Source organism: Pinus tabuliformis, chromosome 9 (genome assembly GCF_031772625.1).
Source record: "Pinus tabuliformis cultivar Carrire ecotype Pingquan chromosome 9, CPIR1, whole genome shotgun sequence".
Taxonomy (NCBI): domain Eukaryota; kingdom Viridiplantae; phylum Streptophyta; class Pinopsida; order Pinales; family Pinaceae; genus Pinus; species Pinus tabuliformis.
In genome coordinates, this window is record NC_142307.1 from 89,191,519 (window position 1) to 89,213,868 (window position 22,350).

The 22,350-nt window shown below is 34.9% G+C and overlaps 1 protein-coding gene and 1 pseudogene across 2 annotated transcripts; both read right to left on the bottom strand.

Annotated features, from left to right (window-relative positions):
* Window positions 1–1,341: 1,341 nt before the first annotated feature.
* On the bottom strand, window positions 1,342–17,673 carry LOC149147235 (serine carboxypeptidase-like 46). 2 transcript variants are annotated; one of them, XM_089438933.1, is made up of 10 exons: window positions 17,456–17,673; window positions 3,835–3,945; window positions 3,618–3,713; window positions 3,387–3,479; window positions 3,170–3,255; window positions 2,391–2,687; window positions 2,133–2,257; window positions 1,800–1,870; window positions 1,575–1,692; window positions 1,342–1,488 (listed from the first exon to the last, which is right to left on the bottom strand). In XM_089438933.1, exons 1-10 carry the CDS (start codon window positions 17,664–17,666, stop codon window positions 1,452–1,454), a joined length of 1,245 nt encoding a protein of 414 aa, XP_089295059.1. In that variant the 5' UTR covers window positions 17,667–17,673; the 3' UTR covers window positions 1,342–1,451. The 2 variants fall into 2 exon arrangements, with proteins under 2 accessions (XP_089295059.1, XP_089295060.1); XM_089438934.1 differs by lacking the exon at window positions 17,456–17,673 and adding an exon at window positions 4,045–4,145.
* On the bottom strand, window positions 16,251–17,111 carry LOC149147236 (antimicrobial peptide 1 pseudogene; annotated as a pseudogene).
* Window positions 17,674–22,350: the final 4,677 nt, after the last annotated feature.

Genomic DNA, 22,350 nt, shown 5'->3' on the forward strand with positions numbered 1-22,350 from the left:
CTCTATTAACGACATGAAATATATCCTATCAAAATAAAAATCGACTTGAAATAATCTATCAGAGATGTTCTAGTGTCACATCCCATCGATAACTTAAGGAACTATAAAAATCGACTTGAAATAATCTATCAGAGATGTTCTAGTGTCACATCCCATCGATAACTTAAGGAACTAGAGTGTAAGCACAACTGATGGAAATCAATGAATGCAATGCTTCCCTTTTATGGATGTATTTCGATTCTGGCCTGACATATTCCTTTTGGAGCTTGGGAAAGACTAACGTGTTTGTATTATATGGCTCTCGATAGCGTAGATTAAGGAATAACATAGCGCTCTCAATTCCAGTTGTTCAAAAAGAGCCCGGATTTATTCGTTGTTTTCCCATGGGGAATCATTTCACTTGGGCCATAGCTTGTTATACTTTGTTTAGAGGGGATTAAGAAAGAACATGACCTACTTTCTATGGGATTAAGGAAAAACATGGCCCTTGATCCCACTTTGTCCACGAAAATACAAGCAATTTCTTAATAGAGGATTAAGTCAAACATCAATCTCCATGTATGCAAATTCAATAAATAAAACATTTCACATATCTCCATGTTTTAAGAAAATGTTTTACGCATAGTATTGAGATTTCCAATGCAATCAGAAGAGAGTAAGATTAAAATGGTTTTTGATGATTGAAAAACTTCATTAATAACTTCATAAACTCATTCCTATCATGCGTGCTAAAGATGGCATACAACCTGAGGAAACTGGGTTTGGGGAAGAGATGATTGCGTTTGGGTTCATCTTTTTGGCTCTAGTTGTGTCTTGGTCTCTTTTGGATTTGCCACAAAGCTTGGTCGTCTCCCTTGTTAGGTTATTCTGGCCCACCATTACTGCGAAGGCATGATTTTAAGCTTGGGTTTCACTGGATTGGCAAGGTTAGGATCTATTGGGTTGCTTTTGCAATACTCTTTAAGTTTGCAAAATTGAGAAAAAACACTATATTCATAAGGAAGCACTACCATGAATAACGAACAACATATGGTGAAAGAACAGAGCGAGCAGTATTAACATATGAAGAAATGCATCTGGCATTGCCCTATAGGGTACAAATATTTCTTGTCTAAGAATAATGTAGTGTATCTGGCTTTATAGTAGAGGCCATTTCCTGAAAAAAGACAAAGGCAATCCTTTGATGAACGTTGAAAGCTCTGTACAAATTCAATGCAGTATTAACATATGAAGTAATGCCATTGCACTACAGGGTACAAATATTTTTTTGTATAGGAATAATGTAGTAGTTTATTTGGCTTTGCACTAGAGGCTATTTCCCGAAGCAGGCAAAGGCAATGCTCTGATGAAAGATCTGTATAGAGTCAATGCTTCAGATGGTTTACTATATGGAACCTCGTGTCCTGCACCCTTGACTGTTGCGTAAGTCAAAATACTCTCAGTTTTGCCGTTCACTGAATGTCCGTATGCTTGAGTCCATCCTGCCACCTGCTCAATTTTGAATTTTAATCAGCGCTATCTACGTAAATGCCGCTTATAACCAGAGTTCTTACATAAAAAAGATGAGAGTTTACCTGTTGGTGATTGTACCAAGGGGCATATGAAATGACTGTGTATAAGTTAAGCTCCTTGGCCAGGTTCTCGACAATGGTTCTTGTCGCTGTAAATGGCACCTTTGAATCTTGATCTCCACTGTAGGTTTGACTTTACTTTCAGTAAATCCAATGTTGGAACATAATATAGTGTTATTAATAATGCTTTCAAAAACACGATTTACCTGTAAAGCGTAATGCGTAGACCTGCCTTTAGAAGATCAGAGAGGACTGGTATCATACTGATTCCTCTGTTTGTTTGATCATAGAGGAATTTCCTAAATCCAATTTTAGTGTTAGCTATTGCAAAATTTATCAGAATTCAATAGTTAAACTTTAAAAAATATAAATTAAGTAGCACAAAGCAGAAATGTTAATTTTCTTGTGGGGGAGGGGAAGTGGAGGGGGATTCTCTGTGACTGAATTTTGGCCCCATGATGCATCTTTCTTGATATAAATTTTGGATTGCTTAGTAATGAAATAAAAATGCATAATCCTAAATACAAAACCAAACAAATATATAAATGCTATAAAACATACCGAGAGCAGGCTTCCCAATGTAGATTAGTGTTTGCATGAAGTGCCTTCTTCACCTCTTGCTTGTTCAGATATTGGTTTATTTTGAAGTGTATGCACAGGTCAATCTTATTGAATGTATGTTCAACCTGTCAAACAACAACAGAGATCAATCCTGAAGAATTCTGTCTAGCTGAAACAACAGTGGCTGAAATCAATGCTACCACATATTGATTATCAATCTCAACATCAAATTGTATTTATGATGAGTAAATGACTTACCTGATGTAGAAATTTCCTTGGTTTTCTAGAACCTGTTGCCTGGGATCCTCCAGCATCTAGACATAACCCCAAGGAAACATCTTCCAAATTTATATTTCTAGTTTCACTTCTCACCTTGCTGAACACATATTGGCAATCCTCAGACAGATTGTTAAGAACATATGTTTCCCTCCACCTTTTGGAATTGTTGCACATAGACTGTGTCAGTTGGTAAGTTTCATCTGAGATGAGACTATTTGACCACAAGAATTCATCGTTGCTTATGCTGATATCTATGTCTAACAAAGGATTGCCCATCTGCAAGCAATTTAAGGGGCAAAGCAAATGTCAGTACAAAGGATTGAGCACTGATAGACAAACAAATAGATTAGATTTGATTACAACAATAAAAACAAAAGCCGCCCATGAGAAAGAACTCATTGTTTCACGATGAAATGCACATTCTCTCAACAACATAATATTACTCAAATCTCCTTGGTGATTTTACCCTTGGTACAGGCCTTACAAGACTAACATGGAATGGAGTTACATTTCAAGCTGGACCTTGAGCCTAGCAAGCTTAAAATAGAAAGCAAAACCCATGTTTAATAGGGATTGCCCAATAGCACGATTAGAAATGAAAGCCCTTAACCTTTTCATTAGCTACATTCATTATGAAGGTTGTCCCGGTTGACTGACCCTTTGTAGTTAATGAATGCCATAATCACATGAGCTTTAGGTAAACAAAATCTACATCATTGGAAGAATCCTAAAATGATTGTGAAAGAAGATAGACATACAGCAATTCCTTTGAGGTTAATGGGCTTGATGTTGGGCTTTTTGTTGTGCTCCATCACAAGAGTTGCTAATTGAGGCACATAGTGTCCTGCAAGATTACATCAACCAACATAGTTAGTGTTAAACAAGATACACAACAACCCACATGAACAGCTTTAAAGAGCTCAAAACTGAACAAGTGAGCATAAATATATGTTAAAAGATAACGCTAGGTCATACCTCCATAACTCTCCCCTGTTATGTAAAAATCTACACCTCTGTATTCCGGAAATTTCTCAAACCAATTCAAAAGGAAAGACAGGTTGTCTTCAGCTGCATTAGTTGACACTTGCTGTTCAGTTATCATCTTATTCAATATTTTGCCCAAAAACTACAGTCGCCATGATCATCAATCTAAGAACATATTTCATTGCAGCAATCAAAAAGAAATATGGATAACAAATAGCATACCAGTCATTGCATCGTTATAATACTGGTAGTCTGAACTAGTGTTGGAATAAGAAAACCCCACACCAACTGGGCTCTCTAGATATAGCATGTTTGTTTCTGTCATCAATAAAATTGCACATGGTAAATGTCATGGTATATAGTTAGCTTCTAGTTATGTTTGAGCCTTCAAGTCATGGAAATTTTTGCTAATCAATCCAAGAAAAAACAGAGTTGTTACCTGTATTCCAAGAGTACTTATTTCTCAACAAAAGTTCGCCATTGTGACCCCCGGGTTTAAAAGGACCATGCTCCATGAATGCTCCATACCCAAGTGATGAGCATCCAGGCCCTGCATTGTCCTCCATATCCATATTCAATTCAAATTTCAGCAACGTCTTAAACTTTTTTCAATAAGGAAAAACAACTTACATAAAATAGTAGTAGTTACATTTGCATGATTTTATATCATCCCCTTGCATCATGATCCCCATATTCTACCCCTCCAAATAAAAAATGTTGTCATCTTTCACTCTAATTCCTTGTAAAATTCCATCTATCTATTATTCATATGATCTACTTTCCTTAAAATTTCATCTGTTAGAGCCTGTCAAAGAGGGTGTGCATCCTGGGCGTATTAACCTCCTGGGTTTGAGGCTCTGATTTCTTGTTGGAAGGAAAAAAATCGTTGCAGAGGAGGCGAGCCAAATTAATGCGCGTCTTCCTGATTTCCGCTGCATTTAGGAAGGTGGACCCGTAATCGGAGGTGGGTCCTTCCGAACACTCCTCATTCCACAAAATCGAAACAGAGACCTAACGTGGGTCCTGCCGGTTTGTCGGCAGTCGAGTGAAATTAACGGTGGAGTTTAAATTCGATGCAAGTGTGTCATGGAATTTGAATTTATGGTTTTCTCCAACCGCCATACAAAGAAAAATCCATCCTGGGAACCCAGTATTGTTGAACCCTAAACCCATATTTCTATTTCTAGTTTTTATTGAACCCATCCGTTAATAGAAAGGAAGGAAAAGTGAATGCATGCATGTTTTTTCACCTCAAAAAATTACCCCCTTTTTTAGTTATTCAACAGAATTAAAATACAATTTTAATGGTATGATTGGCTGATTTCTAATTTCTGGAATTTTCATTCACCTTACGGCAAAACTGTATCTGAGAATTTGAAAACTGTATCTAAGAATTTGAAGTGACTAGTAACTGAACACTGGTTTTTCTCCAAGTTTCTAAGAGATTAACCAACCGTAATGTCTTAAACTATAAACGGGCTATATAACCAACGGTAATGTCTTAAACTATAAACGGCCTATATACTAGCATTTGCACCACATGTTGCAAAAGAAACGCCGTAAGGCATAAATGTAAATGGTCATTGAAAATAAGAAGCAATAAATAAAATTGCATGGTCATTGAGAATAAGAATCAATAAAGAAAAATGCATGCAAAAGTGGACGATAAAGCATAGATTGGACACTTTCATCTATATTCCATGAGTTAAATGTGATATTCATTTGCAATTATGCTTTCTATACATGGCTGCAACATTCGCAGAAGACCAAATTATTCATGCCAACCATGTGATTCCATTGTGGGTGGGAGAAGGGCTGCTGGCACGAAAAGATCACCATTAACTTAGCTACAACCCATTCACAGTGGGAGGGCTTTATCTCAACCTTTTGGCAGATCATTGTTTGATTGAACCCATTGTGAGAAGAATTAGCAGGTGCAGTCTTCTTCAAGATACACAACTTCCTGCACGATTTGGGAATCCGTGTTGCCGAGGCCAAAGAAACTTTCTTTTGCCATGTGGGTCAGGATTTGAGCACATTGAATGAAAATGAATGTTCTGGATGCAATCAGATTTTATTCACTAATAACGAACTGTGTTTAGTCCCTGAGTCAACGAAAGTTCCGACAAAATGTTCATTGTTAATAGATGGTAACAAATGTTTAACAAAAAATCCAAAAAGAGTTATTGGGAGAATGGTCTCTCTTAAGGTTCTGGATTTGAGTGGTACATTAGTGTAGTGATTACCGGAGAGTGTGGGGTGTTTGAAATAGCTAAGATGCCTCTTTTTATCAAGTATGCCCATCAACTTTCTACCTGCATCTCTTACAAATCTTGGAAACCTGGAGATCCTTGATCTAAGCCGCTCTAGAATCACAGAATTACCATCTGGCCTTCATAATTTGAAATATTTAAGGCATCTAGCCATGGATAAATGTGGTCATTTGCAGTATCTACCTTGCAGCATCTCAAGGCTCACCTCTTTACAGGGTTTGACAATATATGGATGCACCAATATATGGGAAAAAGGTGAGCCCAAGAAATGGAAAAAAGTGTTGACAATATATGGAAGGACCAATCTATGGGAAAAAGGTGAGCCCAAGAAATGGAAAAAAGTGGCCAGCATTAGCGTGTCTGGCCAACTTAAATCAACTCACCAAGCTCCATTTAACAAACAATGGGGGCGTTATTAGGGAAGGCACATTAGGGAATATGATTGAAATGAACACCCTCGTGTTAGAGCTCACAAAGGTGAGATCTCTGCCGAGTGACATGAATAATATGTCAAAGCTAAGAAAATTGTATATGAGAAAACTGTACATGGAGTGTCCTGACTTGGTTAGAATGGAAAATAGTTTTTGTGCTTTTCAGACTATGACTAGTCTTATATTATACAAGTGTAATATGTTGGAAGAACTTTCACATCTGCATAAGCTCAACAATCTACGACGATTGGAAATAATTGAATGCTCTAGATTAAAGAGGTTTCCTCGGGAATTCGGTGACAAGAAGGCATTTCTTTATTGAAGATATTTTCAATTGTTGGGTTACATGAATTAGAAGAGTTGCCAATCGTAAAGGAAGGAGCAATGCCAGTACTTGAAACGTTTATCATAGTAGAATGCTCAGTATTGAAGGTATTTCCAAAGAGTTATTTCAATTTGGAAACACTTCATATAATAAAAATCTATGGTTGCAGTTCCCTGATAATGGAAGATTTAAGAGAACTTAGGGAATCCAATAAAATGATAGAGGTGGAGACTATGTCTATAGAAGACACCAGAGACTCAAGAAATAGGTACTCTCAATTGATGACGGAAATGAAAAGTTGGCTCTACAGAGAAATTTGGAGCAATAATGATGTGTTCCTTTTCTTAAGAAGTCTTTATACACTTCTGTATATGGTGACTTCTAGGAAGGGTAGTCGATTAAAGTTGACTAATATAGACCAATCAATACTCAAAATACATAATAGTCATAAGAAAAACATATATTCCTCTATTATGTATATTTATTTACTATGTGGTTTTGAGTGTCGTTGTTGGAAAATATAATCATTAAATTAAAAGATATATTCATCTATTATGTATATTTATTTACTATGCGGTTTTTTGAAAGACTCTCATGTCATTTTGTTACAATTGCATTGTACACTTTAAAATCAACCTATCAATCCAGTACATAGTTGGTGTATATATTATTTGTTAGTATGTGAAAGATATATATGTCTTAGCATTACAATCCAATTTGTACTAGTTTACTTTTAAGATGTAAGTTGTGATGGCTAAAAATGTCTAAGCTGATATGTAGCGAATAGTAGTTTGAGAACTTTGAATCCAACAAAATTCGTTGCATTCAACAAAATTTACAAGCAGAATTTCATGTCATTTTGTTACAATTGCCCTGTACACTTTAGAATCAACTCCTTTGCTAGGAACAATGGAAAATACAACACGTAAATAGCGCCATGTGGATCCTAATCTTGGGATTGCCAGGTCTAGAAGCAAAATTCTGCTCTGTGAGCAGAAGAGGAGTGCTTCCAAATTGGATGTCTAGTCACTCAATTTCAAAAACCTTTTTTTGGGGCAAGTGGCATAGAGATAATCCTTTAGGCAAACATTTTTTTTAGGTATACATCGAAGATTTTATTTGGATAACTTTTCATTGCAGGGTTGATGCATCTTCATTTGAAGATGGGGATGGATTGACAACAATGTGCCTTTCAAGATGTGAAAGGTCTGTACGACCTGAATGCTGCACAAACTTTGCAGGTGACAAGAATGTGCCATGGCACACACAAACTCTACTAACCTCATCTCTGCTATAATTGTACAAGAATCCACTGATTGTTTTCCCATTTGGGCCTAGTCCAGTAGTTGAAACACACGGCATTTTGGGCAATGAGGATTGAGTTGGAGGCCTTTTATCTTCAGAAATATTTGGATTACCTGTTTTTTGTGTTGTAGCATTTGAAGTAGATACTCGTGGGAGGACTTGGTGAAAGACGAGGTTTCTGTGAGTTGTCTTTCATGTGTGGTTGTTTTCATTGAAGTTGGCAGTGCAGATTGAGCTGTAACAGAAGGTGCCTTTTCAAGAGCAACATTAGTGGATTTAGGAGGCTCTAGTTGACTAGAAGCACTCAATTCTGACGAAGCCACAGTTTGTTCCTAGCCATAGATAATCTCATACCTGAATATAATTCACATTGCAATAGAGGCTTGTATTGCCATAGAGACTTAAAATGAAATCGAATTAAACCTTTCAAAGGAGTTTAGTCAAGTCATAAAAGGAGAACAGAGACCTTCCTTCTTCAATTTCGATCACAGATATTTCCATAGAGATGCACATTTCATGACAGCTTCGGCTTTCATCTAGAGTTATTACTCCTTAGAATGTTCGAGTGAGTATTAAAGAGATATAATGCATGAATCGCTATCGGACTCGACTTAAGATAAAAAGATATAATGCCACATGGAGCTAGGACCTTACCACAGAGAAATTCAGATCATAGAACTAGGATCATGGTCCTTCATTCACAGCTTCTTTATTCACATAGATCCTCATCTTCGCATCATTCCTTATAGATTATGGCCTTAACCTTCGTGTTATTCCACAACGCACACATAGAATTTTGATACCTTGCAACTCAGGAATATGATCCTTAGAGTTTTGCACCAATCTACAGGAGTTGTGTGCCTCAGGAATCCCATAAATTAGATGCTATAGAAGGCTTGCAGTAAAGAAGACACTGATTTCGCACAGATCTTATATAAAAGAGTCACAGAACTTGCTCGCACACTTTGTCAAGATGGATCACAGAGTCTGGATCCATATTGGATCATCGATACAGGGTATTAACATTTGTAATATAGCCTTGGATTCAATGCAGACTATAGAGAGAGCTCCGTAGAGACAACAATTCTCAGAACGTCGCATATCTTAGAGCTAGATAGGCCACCGAATAGGTCACGGATTCAAATGCCTTTAGGGAATCGGAGACAATTCAGTTAAATCCCAGACCACCCTTATCTTTCGTTAACTTCAAATTGTTCTTAGATCTTCAACCCTACTCTAAACCATGTTCACTGTTTTTAGATCTTGAACTCTGCTCTGAAACCATGTTGATTCTCCAGGGTACATTAATTTTTTCTACTTCCAATGATCAGTTAGCATTGCTTCCAACGATCATTAGCACTAATTCCATATTAGTTCCATATAGAATTCAGTTAACATTAGTTCCATATAACATTCTGAAATAAATCTTTATTTCTACATTGTGTATGTTAGTGGATTTATTGCATTGAGTTTTATGTTTTGAATAAGCAATTACAAGTAGTTGCACGATTACAATTAAGATCTATGTGGGTGAGTCCAATAAGCAATAAACTAATGAATTACACATCTCACAATTTAAGATACATGTTAGATGTTTCCATTGTTTCTATTGAAAAATCCCTATGTGAAAACTTAGAAAGACAACAATATTCTCAGCCACTTAGTTCAAGTGGCCAACATGGCAAAGGTCAACAAGTTTCGTGTATTTTTATTACTCGATCAAATCAAGCCCAACGAGACAAGAGAGGAAGTTCCAACACAGGTCTTAATATTTCAAAGATATGATAATAATAAAGGTATTATCATGATAATTGGTGATGGAGTTAATGTGAGTTTTGAGAAAACAGAGAAATCCAAATCCTTCTTGTTGTGACTGGGTAAACTTAGAAGTTCACTAGTAGCTACCTGTGAGGTGAACTATCAGATTCCTCATACAACTATATATATATATATATATATATATATATATATATATATATATATATATATATATATATATATATAATCATTATAATTTTGGAATGGGAAATAATTCAAGTTCTCAAAAGAATTATGCCTTAGTCTTAACCACTTCCAAGATTCTATCATGGCTCACCCTTAACCATTTTCAAGATTCTATCAACACCATATCACTGGATTACTAAGAATGGTCAAACGTTAAATTCATTTCTTAAACATTTAAATATTTCTTAAAATCCATACCCACAGGTTACAAGATCCGTTACTGCATCTATTCAACGATGTACAAGAGCAATCTCACAAATAACCAAAAACAAAGAAAAATACATGCTGTTGCATCTATTCAACCGTGTATAAGAGCAATCTTACAGATAGATCTTCAACCCTGCTCTGAACCATGTTCATTGTTCTTAGATCTTCAACTCTGCTCTGAATCCATGTTGATTTTCTAGGGTACATTAAATTTTTCTACTTCCAATGATCATTAGCATTGCTTCCAACGATCATTAGCACTAGTTCCATATTACTTCCATATAGAATTCAGTTAACATTAGTTCCATATAGAATTCTAAAATAAATCTTTATTTCTACATTGTTTATGTTAGTGGATTTCTTGCATTGAGTTTTATGTTTTGAATAAGCAATTACAAGTAGTTGCACGATTAAATTTAAGATCTATGTGGGTGAGTCCAATAAGCCATAAACTAATGAATTACACATCTCGCAATGTAAGATACATGTTAGATGTTTCCATTGTTTCTATCAAAAAAATCCCTGTGTGAAAACTTAGAAAGACAAAAATATTCTCAGCCGCTTAGTTCAAGTGGCCAAAATGGCAAATGCCAACCAGTTTTGTGTATTTTTATTACTCGATCAAATCAAGCCCAATGAGCCAAGGGAGGAAGTTCCAACACAGGGCTTAATATTTCAAAGATATGATAATAATAAAGATATTATCATGATAACTGGTGATGGAGTTAATGTGAGTTTTGAGAAAACAGAGAAATCCAAATCCTTCTTGACTGGGTAAACCTAGAAGTTCACTAATAGCTACCTGTAAGGTGAACTATCAGATTCCTCTCGCATACAACAATATATATATATATATATATATATATATATATATATATATATATATATATATATATATATATATAATCATTATAATTTGGGAATGGGAAATAATTTAAGTTCTCGAAAGAATTATGCCTTAGTTTTAACCAATTTCAAGATTCTATCATGGTTTCCCCTTAACCATTTTCCAGATTCTATCAACACCGTATCACTGGATTACTAAGAATGGTCAAACGTTAAATTCATTTCTTAAACCTTTAAATATTTCTGAAAATCCATACCCACAGGTTACAAGATCTGTTGCTGCATCTATTCAACCATGTACAAGAGCAATTTCACAAATAACCAAAAACAAAGAAAAATACATGTTGCGGCATCTATTCAACCGTGTACAGGAGCAATCTTACAGATAACCAGAAACAAAGAAAAAGAGAGCACAGAGATAAACAGATTTGGTTGACGAAAGGAGAGCATTCCACTCCTTGCATACACTGCAAATTCTACAAACACATTCCACTCGAAGCCACACTAGTATTTTGTAGTTTAAACCGTCAGGCAACTTGGTCAATTCAGGGACCTCCGCAGAAAAGCAAACAATTAGGCATTTTGGATTGGGTATTTTGTAGAACTAGCCATGGCATACTGTTGGGGGCCGCTTCTCCCCATTTACTTATGAATTTGGTTTAGGAAAGGAGAGCATTCCACTCCTTGCATACGCTGCGAAATCTACAGATATATTCCACTGGAAGCCACACCAGTATTTTGTAGTTTAAATCGTCAGGAAACTCGGTCAATTCAGGGACCTCCTCGTGCTCGCTCATTATAATTATAATTAACACTGAGAGAAAAGAATAAGATGAAGCTCAATGGATTGTAAAAGAATTTCATGTCATTTTGTTACAATTGCCCTGTACACTTTAGAATCAACTCCTTTGCCAGGAGCAATGGAAAATCCAACACGTAAATATCGCCATGTGAATCCTAATCTTGGGATTGCCAGGTCTAGAAGCAAAATTCTGCTCTGTGAGCAGAAGAGGAGTGCTTCCAAAGAGGAGTGCAATAGAGGCTTGTATTGCGATAGAGACTTGGAAAGAAATCGAATTAAACCTTTCAAAGGAGTTTAGTCAAGTCACAAAAGGAGAATAGAGGCCTTCCTTCTTCAATTTGGATCACGGATATTTCCATAGAGATTCACATTTCATGACAGCTTCGGCTTTCATCTAGAGTTATTACTCCTTAGAATGTTCGAGTGAGTATTAAAGAGATATAATGCATGAATCGCTATCGGACTCGACTTAAGATAAAAAGATATAATGCCACATGGAGCTAGGACCTTACCACAGAGAAATTCAGATCACAGAACTAAGATCATGGTCCTTCTTTCACAGCTTTTTTATTCACATAGATCCTCAGCTTCGCATCATTCCTTATAGATTATGGCCTTAACCTTCGTGTTATTCCACAACGCACACATAGAATTTTGATACCTTGCAACTCAGGAATATGATCCTTAGAATTTTGCACCAATCTACAGGAGTTGTGTGCCTCAGGAATCGCATAAATTAGATGCTATAGAAGGCTTGCAGTAAAGGAGACACTGAGTTCGCATGGATCTTATATAAAAGAGTCACAGAACTTGCTCGCACACTTTGTCAAGATGGATCACAGAGTCGGGATCCATATTGGATCATCGATACAGGGTATTAACATTTGTACAAATAGTGATATAACAGCACAAGGCTACGCATGCAGGGAAGAAAGACATGAAGAGTCTGTGCGAAGAGTCTCATCGCCAGCAGGCAGTCTCTGCGAAGAGTCTCATAGCCAGCAGAAGAGTCTCAGCTCCAGCAGGCCAGGCCTGGTTTCATGGCCCATTACCATGGAAAAAACCATTTTTTTAATGAAAAAACAGATTAAATGAACGGCAGAAAACACTCCAATCATCTAACACACATAATCAATGGCTCAGGATCGCACACTTCACATTTTAGGGATGTCTTTCTCAGAGGGAACGCCTTATGGCTTAAATATCTTCAATTACTCATGGGAAACAATAATATATTAAACCATATTCATGTCCAGCAAGCCGATCACATTAACACAGTTTAAACATTCTCCTTCATACAGAGATTGACTAAGATCCTCCCGCAGAAGTTTGTGAAAATAGATTGAACAAAGACCGATAGGTTATGTTCGAAAACAAATCAAGGGAATGCCGAATTTGTGAGTGACGTCAAATGAACAGAAAAAATCCAGTCTCTGCTGTGACATACAATAAGGGAGACTCTATCTTGTGGAGATTGTGAAGTTTTTGTTCCAACTCCTCTCCCACGTTATCCAGGGTGCATAAATTCAATGAATCCAACAGACCAATTGAAATCGAAAGTAATGTATCGAAATTTTGAGCAGAGCCAATATGAATGCCCATATTAGGTTTCTTGCTTAGCAGGATCAACTTGTGAAGTAGTTTAAGAAGTTACAGTCTAAGTTCTAACTATAAATTTGGGTGAGCCAAAATAATTCAAACGAATTTAATACTCTTTAAAACCTGTAAAAAGTTTTAATAACTTACTAAAATACGTAAAAAATAATAATAAAGGTAAATATGAGACATTGGAAAAAAAGCTCATTCACAAAGTATATGTGGCCTTGCTTTGGGTATGGAACCATAAGAGGTTGCAACAGGATATCCAAATGCAAAAGAATGGTTATGGAGTTCAGAGTAGGAATTTCAAATCTGAAATATAAGTTGAATTGGTAAATATTTGTAACTTTAGCCTTGGTTTTGATCTTTTTAATTAGTGTGGACCATATTTAACAAGATAATCACTCATGGAAGACAATTAGCTCGTCAAATTCAGTCCCTGATAGAAGTATGACCGTACATCCTCTAAGTCAATCAACAGGCACAGGACTTGGTGGAACTGAGGGTAACGGAGCTTGGAGCAGGCAGCAATGGAATCTGATAGGTCAGTTGAAGGATGGAATTGGATGGGTAAATTGTTTATAAGAATTGATTTACTTATTAAATATAGCGAATTTTTTTTCTTGCTTATCAGTAATTTTTTGTTGAAGTAATCAAAATGGAAATTAGAATTTCATATCTTCAAACTAACTGGTTTTTCAGATTTGAAATTCCTATTCCAAGTCTAGGTCATTTAATAAGTAAATTTTTTAAAACTAACAACATTTTTTATTAAAAATTAATAAAATCCGTATTATAGAATTATAAAATTATAAACATAGTTAAATTAATTAAAAATAATAAAATTAGTTATAAAAATGGTTGTAAAAATAGTTTAATTAAATAAAATGTTTAATTTTGAATGAGAAGGTAACTGAGTGAGCTTGTGGAATCTCAGGCACAAGAATCCGAGGAGGATGCCTAATAAGAGCCCAATCATTGTTAACTTAATTTGCATCATTTTTCTTTGTTTAATGTATAATTTGTTTTTCCTGGATATTTTTATTTATTATTTTTAAAATAAAATAATTTACAAAATTTGAAACGTAAAAATAAATTAATATACTAAATTTATTTATACATTCACAAACAAATTTTAAATAACAAATAATCTCCCCTAAAAATGTATTAATTTTTTCAAAATACCTATAACCTTGGACTCCCTGTGAAAATCTCCCCCACAGATACACCAAGCTTCTCTTACTACAGTTATCAATCATCTCTGACTACAAATATCGAGGCAATCCCTATTTGCTCAATTGCCCTCTCAAATTGCAAGAAGTGAAAGTTTTGTAAGGAGCTCGATAGACGGAGTAACGTACGCAATGCCCAGTAAATTTTATAACCAGTTGGAATTTCTTTCAAACTATTTGTTTTATGTTTTAGTTTCTGCTTTTTGGAATTTGAAGCTATGATTATAAGTTTATTTGGTTTACTAATTTTTATTATAATTTCTAATAATTCCAATCATATCTTTAATGATCAAATAGATTAAGTATTTTATTTTTTTTTAAATATTTAAATTATGTAAAATATATAATCCATTTTTTTATTTTTTATTAATTTTTTTAATGATGAAAATTAATTAGGAAAAAACAGGTCTGAGAACTTTAAAAAATTTTGAAAAAAAATATAAAACTCAAACTTTCAAGTTTAATCAATCTTTTTTGGATTTTTGACCAAAGCTAATTTCAAGAAACTTAAAATTTGGAATATTAACTATTTTTATTTAGCTAATTTTTATTTGGTTACAGAATTTTGGAATATTCTAGATTCTGATAAACAAACAACATGAAGATCAATAAGATCAATTTACCTTATTGGTTAAATTTCCAAATATTCTCAAAATCGGCCATCCGAATAAAATAAAAATAACGGTTAAAATAGAAATTGATTTACTCATTGAAAACAATAATATATTAAGCCATGTTCAAGCCCAACAGGCCGATCACATTAAAGTAGCTTTTAAACATTCTCCTCCATAAAGAGAATGACAAAGATCTTCCGGCATATGTTTGTGATAAGAGATTGAACAAAGAACCATACGTTATGTTCGAAAGCGAAATCCAGGGAATCCCAAATTTGTTAATGACTTCAAATGACTAGAAAAATCCGGTCTCTGCAATGACACACAATAAGAGAGACTCTCCCTTGTGGAGATTGTGAAGAAGATGCTCCGACTTTTCCCCCACATTATCCAGAGTACATAAATTCATTGAATCTAGTAGACTAAATGAAATTGAGACGCAATGTATCGAAATTTTGAGTGCAGCGAATATGAATACCCATATTTCTTGCTTACTGGCAAGATCGACTTGTGGAGTAGTTAAACTATTTCTTTGGAGATTCAGAATACCTCAAATGAATTCAACACCCTTGAAATAGTCTAAGGGAATTAATAATTTGCCCAAATATGTAATCTAAAATAGTTGTAAAAGTAAATATAACACCTTTGAAAACAAGCTCCTTTACAAAGTACATGTGGCCCTGCGTTGGGTGTGGAATCATAAGGTTGGAACAGGGCATCCAAATGAAAAAGCGTGGCTTTGGAGATTTTTAAAGAAATTGAATGGCTGTGGAAGAGCAAGTTCCAACTTGCAGCAACATTCAAGAGTACAGTGCAAAACGTACGTCCTGTACGTCAATCAACAGGCAGAGGATTGATGGCATAAAGTAATAAAGTAACCAGTTTGGAATTTTTCAAAATGTTAAATCTATATAAAAAACCAATTTTAAATAACAAAAATTAAAATTCAAACAAATTTTTTTTACATTAAACCAAACACTCCAAAACATATAATATAATATTTTATAAAAATATCACTATTTTTATTAAAAAATTAAAATAATTAAATAATTAATAAAAATAATAAAATGAATAGTATAGTTATCAAAAATTAAAATAATTAAATTAAATAAAATATTTAGTTTCGAAATTCCAAATCAAAAAAACAAAATGACTATTGAAAATAGCCAAATCATTCCAAAAAAGACAAGTGAGCGAATTTCTTGAAAAACCCAAATCATTCTAAATTAACAGAGCCTAAAATTGATCTCATGATCTTCCCACCGAAACCGCTTACTGCTTAACACTGTATAAAGAAACTCTTCCAACCGAAACCGCTACAATCTTTAACGCTGCCAGAAAAACGGGTATGGGGAGGACCATTGCAGAGCTCGGTGCCGTAAGCGGCAGCAATCTGCCCTTGATTCACGAACTCGTATCCTCCGCGAAATTTGCCATCAATATTAGAACACCAACAATCGCTGTATCGAATAGTTTGGTTATTACACACTGGGATTCCCAGGCAGTGAAATAGCTGCCGCCTTTCGCAGGCTGAGCGGAGGCTAAAATGAGGCATACCGAAACAAACATCATGTATGTGAAGGGCTTGGTCTCCATGGCAGCTGATTCTGGAAAGACGCAGCAAATTAAAGAAACCGGGAGAAAATTGTGCTTTCAGGGAACCCTAATTTACGACATAGTAGCGTTCACTGGATGAAATTTGTTTTCCTCCTTCGCAGAATCCATGGATGGGTTTAATTTGATGGGGGACTGAAAGCGCACAGTTACAGCGGCTCAGGGCGATCTTTCACAGCTTTTTTATTCACATAGATCCTCAGCTTCGCATCATTCCTTATAGATTATGACCTTAACCTTCGTGTTATTCCACAGCGCACACATAGAATTTTGATACCTTGCAACTAAGGAATATGATCCTTAGAATTTTGCACCAATCTACCGGAGTTGTGTGCCTCAGGAATCGCATAAATTAGATGTTATAGAAGGACAAGGCTACGCATGCAGGGAAGAAAGACGGAAGAAAGAAATGAAGAGTCTCTGCCAAGAGTTTCATTGACAGCAGGCAGTCTCTGCGAAGAGTCTTATAGCCAGCAGAAGAGTCTCATCGCCATCAGGCCAGGCCTGACCTTTCATGGCCCATTATCATGGAAAAAACCATTTTTTTATGAAAAAACAGATTAAATGAACGGCAGAAAACACTCCAATCATCTAACACACATAATCAATGGCTCGCGATCGTACACCTCACATTTTAGGGATGTCTTTCTCAGAGGGAACGCCTTACGGCGTAAAGAACGCCTTACGGCGTAAATATGATAGTTAAATACCCAACATAACAGAACAGAGTATTAAAGTAGTAAAATTAAGTTATATAGCAAATTCATAGTTAAATATCCAGCAAATTATTGATAATATATATCATTACCTCCAGTGAGCCATAATGTTAATGGCCTTGATTGGGGATGGGTGGACTCAGCCTCCACAAAGTAGTAAAACAATGCTCTGCCATGTTGTTCATCAACGGTAATATATCCGCTGTATTGCTTGAAGGTGCTGCTTGAATGTGTTTGGCCCGGGAAGGCGTGCAGCAGATCAGCTTCAGGGGCAGCCAAGGCCCTTGAAGAGAGTATTGCCATTAATAATATAATAAAAACAACACCTAATATAATAGAAGGAGATGATACTTTGCATCTACCAGGTCCAAAATCCATGAATGATTATTATTATATCTAATCGGCAGCTTTAGAATATACAGTCCGTTGGTTGATGAAGAAATTTATATTAAGGTTGGAGTTGGAGGCAATTCACAATAACAAGGGAGTGTTTGCGGAATGGAATGGAATCAAATCTGGATTGTTTGATAGGCCACATTTTGTGATGTTATATAGTGATTACGGATGTTTCTTTTGTTTAATCTAGATTTAACATTTAGTTTAAGTGGTCCTTAAACATTCAGTGTAAGTGATTTTCTATTTTGAATAAATATAGATATAGTATAAGTGATACTTGATTTAAAATATATATAAATTTAATATTAATTTAAAAAAAAATATTATTTAAATAAAAATTAATATAGATTAAATTAATATAAAAAGTAAGATTATTTATTTAAATGGTAGACTTAACATTCAGTTTAAGTGGTCTTCTAAATAAATATATATTATAAGTGGTATTTAAGTGCAGATTAAATATAGACTTGATATATAGTATAAGTGATAATTGACTTAAAATTTAATATCTAATTTAAAATAACTTTATATATAAATATAAATTAAAAGGTAAAATTATTTATCTAAATTGTAGGTGTTAAAGTTTAAGTGGTCTTCTAAATATATATTATAAGTGGTATTTAAAAGCAGACTAAATATTATAAGTGGTATTTAAAAGCAGACTAAATATAGACTTGATATATAGCATAAGTGATACTTGATTTCTACTTTGCTTCTATGGCATAAACTTATCCGACTACTGCTAGATTTGGATCTGATTCAAAGTAAACAACCAACTCTATTGCCCTCGCTAAAGATACATAAATTTAATATCCAATTTAAAATAACTATATTTTAAAATTAATATAGATTAAATTAGAATAAAAAGTAATTTTTTTATTATCTAAATTATAAACTTAATATCCAGGATAAGTGGTCTTCTAAACATATATTATAAATGGTATTTAAATGCAGATTAAATATATACTTGATATATAGTATAAATGATACTTGATTTAATATATATCTCTCTCTCTCTATATATATAAATTTAATATCCAGTTCAAAATAATTCTATTTAAAAAATATTATATATTAAATTAAAATAAAAAGAAAAAATATTTATCTAAAATAATTTTGATTTACATTATATTTTAAATATGATGGTGATGGTGGTGGTGGTGGTGGTTAACGTCCACTGAGACCAAACTTTGGTCTATGGGACCTAAAGAAACAAATTATTTAGTTTGATTTAAGATTTTATTCCTATACTCAAAAAGCTTCGAGAGAAGCCTCCCGAGCTCACTATAATTTTGACATCTTAAAAGGCAAGGAAGATTAATATTGCAACAAAGATTATGAAACTGAGATCTAATGTGGTTGTACGCGGGGCACTCCAAAATGAAGTGGTTTTCATCCTCGATGTTCCTATTCTCACAGAGATGCAGATCCTTTCCATCCATGGTGTTTTAAGAATTGCCCAACGACCTGTTTCACTATGGAGCTCATGAGAGTTCGTTCTAATCTTCACTATATTAATTTTCTTCTTTGAGCTAGTTAAAACAAAGAGATACTTTTGATCTTCTAGGGTGGGGTTGATGACCTTCTTATAATAACTTAATTTTATTTTAGCTGCTAAATCTTTCTCACACCACATTTTTTCTTTGAACTTAGAAGTAACAATATTTTTAATGTTATTAATGTTTTGTAATGCATCATTCTCGTTGATATCCCAATGGTTTAACCAGGCCCTTGTGTCTTTATACCACCCCTGCTTGAGCCTTAGGTGGTTTTGCCTGGAATTTAAAGCTAGCTTAGGAAGTCTATGATCTCCTCTGTTATTGAGTTTGTGCTTGTACAACAGAAGCCTAGTCATAGCTAGGCTCTCGATAGGGGAAATACCTACTTCTATAAGGAGAATAGGATAGGGTGTATTGCTTTTAATTTTCAAGCTATACGTTATAAAACGCTTCTGGATTTCCTCAATCTTTTTCCAGGGTTCTCTAGAGATGTTGCAACCCCAGATCTCACATCCATATAAGATAATAGGAGTGACTAAAGTTTCAAAGAGGAACTTCTTTTTATCCCACATTATGAGGTTTGTCGTTTTACAATTATTTTCAAGACCAAAATAAGCTTTCCACCCCCCATTAATCCTTTTCTCAATGCTATAGTTCCAGTTGAGCTTGTGATGAATGTCAATTCCTAGGTACTTGTAAGAATACACTTCCTCCAAGTTATTACTGTCATAAATAAAATTAGCGTAAGTGTCCTTCTTGGATTTGATAATCATAACTTTTGTTTTGTTAGTGTTAACAGTCATACCCATGGTAGAGAAGAAATCCTTAAGAAGCCTAAGTTGCTTATCTAGATCAGATGGGCACCTTGCGAGAAGAACAATATCGTTAGCATAAAGAAGAAGGATGATAACTATCCTAGCTAAGATCGTGCCCGCACATCCTGCTTCCTCTAAATAACCTTCAAGCTTGTCGATGTAAATTCCAAATAGGGTAGGGGAGAGGGGGCAACCTTGTTTAACTCCGATATTACATTTAATATCTTTCGACCACCCCTCATTGCTTTTTAGCTTGGCAATTACATTCTCGTATAACCTTATAGTGGCAGCCCTCAACTCGAAAGGAACCTTTAGCTCTTCTAATCTATTCCAAAGGTTGTTTCTAGGAACCGTATCGAAAGCCTTTCTAAAGTCCACAAAGCAACAAAAGAGATTGGATTTATCATTACAACATTCCTCCACAATGATCCTAAGCGTAACGAGGTGGTTTGTTGTTGAGTGATGCCTTCTAAAACCCGCTTGGCCTTTAGCCTACTTACCTTCACTTTCAAGCCATATGCTCAACTTCTTTTCCAAAATAATACCATATAAGTTGGCTAAGAGAGTGCTGATCATAATCGTCCGATAATTATAGGGGTTATTTGTATCCCCACTTTTAAAAATAGGGATAATGAAGCTCTCAGACTATGGTTTAGGGAACCCTTGCTTGATTGCTTGATTGAAAAGCTTTTGGATGTGGGGGATGAGGACAGGACCTCCAATTTTTAAGATTTCTGCCTGGTAACCTTCAATGTCCTTAGCTTTCCCCTTTGCCAGGCGTTTAACCCCAAAATCAATGTCTTCTAATGAGAAAACTTCTTTTTTTGTGAGTAGGGTTTCAAAGTTATCCATGACATTTGGAGATTCATAAAGATTTTTAAGATAAGAATTCCAATCATGTAAAGCAATTTTATTATTATCTTTAGTTTTCCTAGTCAGGATCTGCCTCCAAAATTTCTTAGGAGCTACCATAGAGAGGTGTAAGAGATTCTCCTATCTTTTACGAATGTACTGCCTCCTTTTCCTTTTAGTTAGGGCTTTATATATTCTTATCTTGCCCATTTTAAGAGATTCGTCAACAACTTCCTTAATTGCTCTCCTCGCACTTTTACAATCTTTGTCATACCATGGGTTGGTTTTGCTATTTCTTTTATTATTTGAAACATAAATTGAGAACTTGTTAATAGAATATGAGAGGGTTGTAATAAAATTATGATAGAGGTCTTTTATGTTGTCTATACTAGATAAAGGAAGCAAATTAGTTTTTAATTCATTTAGAAAAATATCGTTTTTATTTCTATCAAAATTAAGTTCTTTTGGCTATAAGGATTATTTTTTATGGTATCTCTATGCATGACAAAATTGAGAGTTATAAGTAAAGGCCTATGATCAGAGTCAGGCTCGTGGCCATTTAAGATGTCAAAATTTATTATTTCGTTGTATAAAGGGAGATCAGAAATAACATAGTCTGCCACGCTGCTACCAAGCCCATGGATGCAGGTCATCTGGCTAGAATTGGGCCACTTCTTTAGACCATTGCAAATTATAATATCTTGAGCACTACAGAGCTTGACTAGCTCCGACCCAAACAAATTCTCCCCGAGGTCTTCAGAACTCCTTTTGTACCTACTAGCGAGAGTAGGGTCTTCGTCTAACCAAAGAGGATTAGGGTTGGAATGATTGCTTAGAATAATAGCTTGGTTGCTTGAAGTTCAAGCATTAAAGTCACCTATTAAAAGGATATTACCTTCATTCCTTAAGCTAGAAATATCATTCTCTAAACCATCGTAAGGACTATTTTTATCTAGATTCTTCTTCTTATAGAAGTTAGAATTGATGGGGGGAAAATAACATATTGCTATGTAGGTCCTTTTATTATTAATGTCAGTGATCTCTATCCAACTATATTGGTTGTAAGGGTCATTTTTTATAAATCCTAGCATGGGGGGAGATGTTCTTCTTAATGTAACAAGCTATTCCCCCAATGCCTCTATGGGAGGATCGCTTGTTCCAGGTAGACCATAGCGTAAAGCCATCTATGTTAGGGACCTTAGATTCTTCGTGCTCCCAAGTTTCAACAAGCAAAATAATATCAACATCATTTGAGATCCAACTTAGCTTGGGGCCTTTGTTCCATGGAAAACTCCGACAATTCCAAGAAAGAATTCAGAGCATGTTGAATTGCTATTTATTACTATATTTTTGGTTTCTATCTCGAATAAAGGCTTTTCTATTTACGATTATTGCCCATTTTCCTTCCTTCCTAGCTTCTTTTAC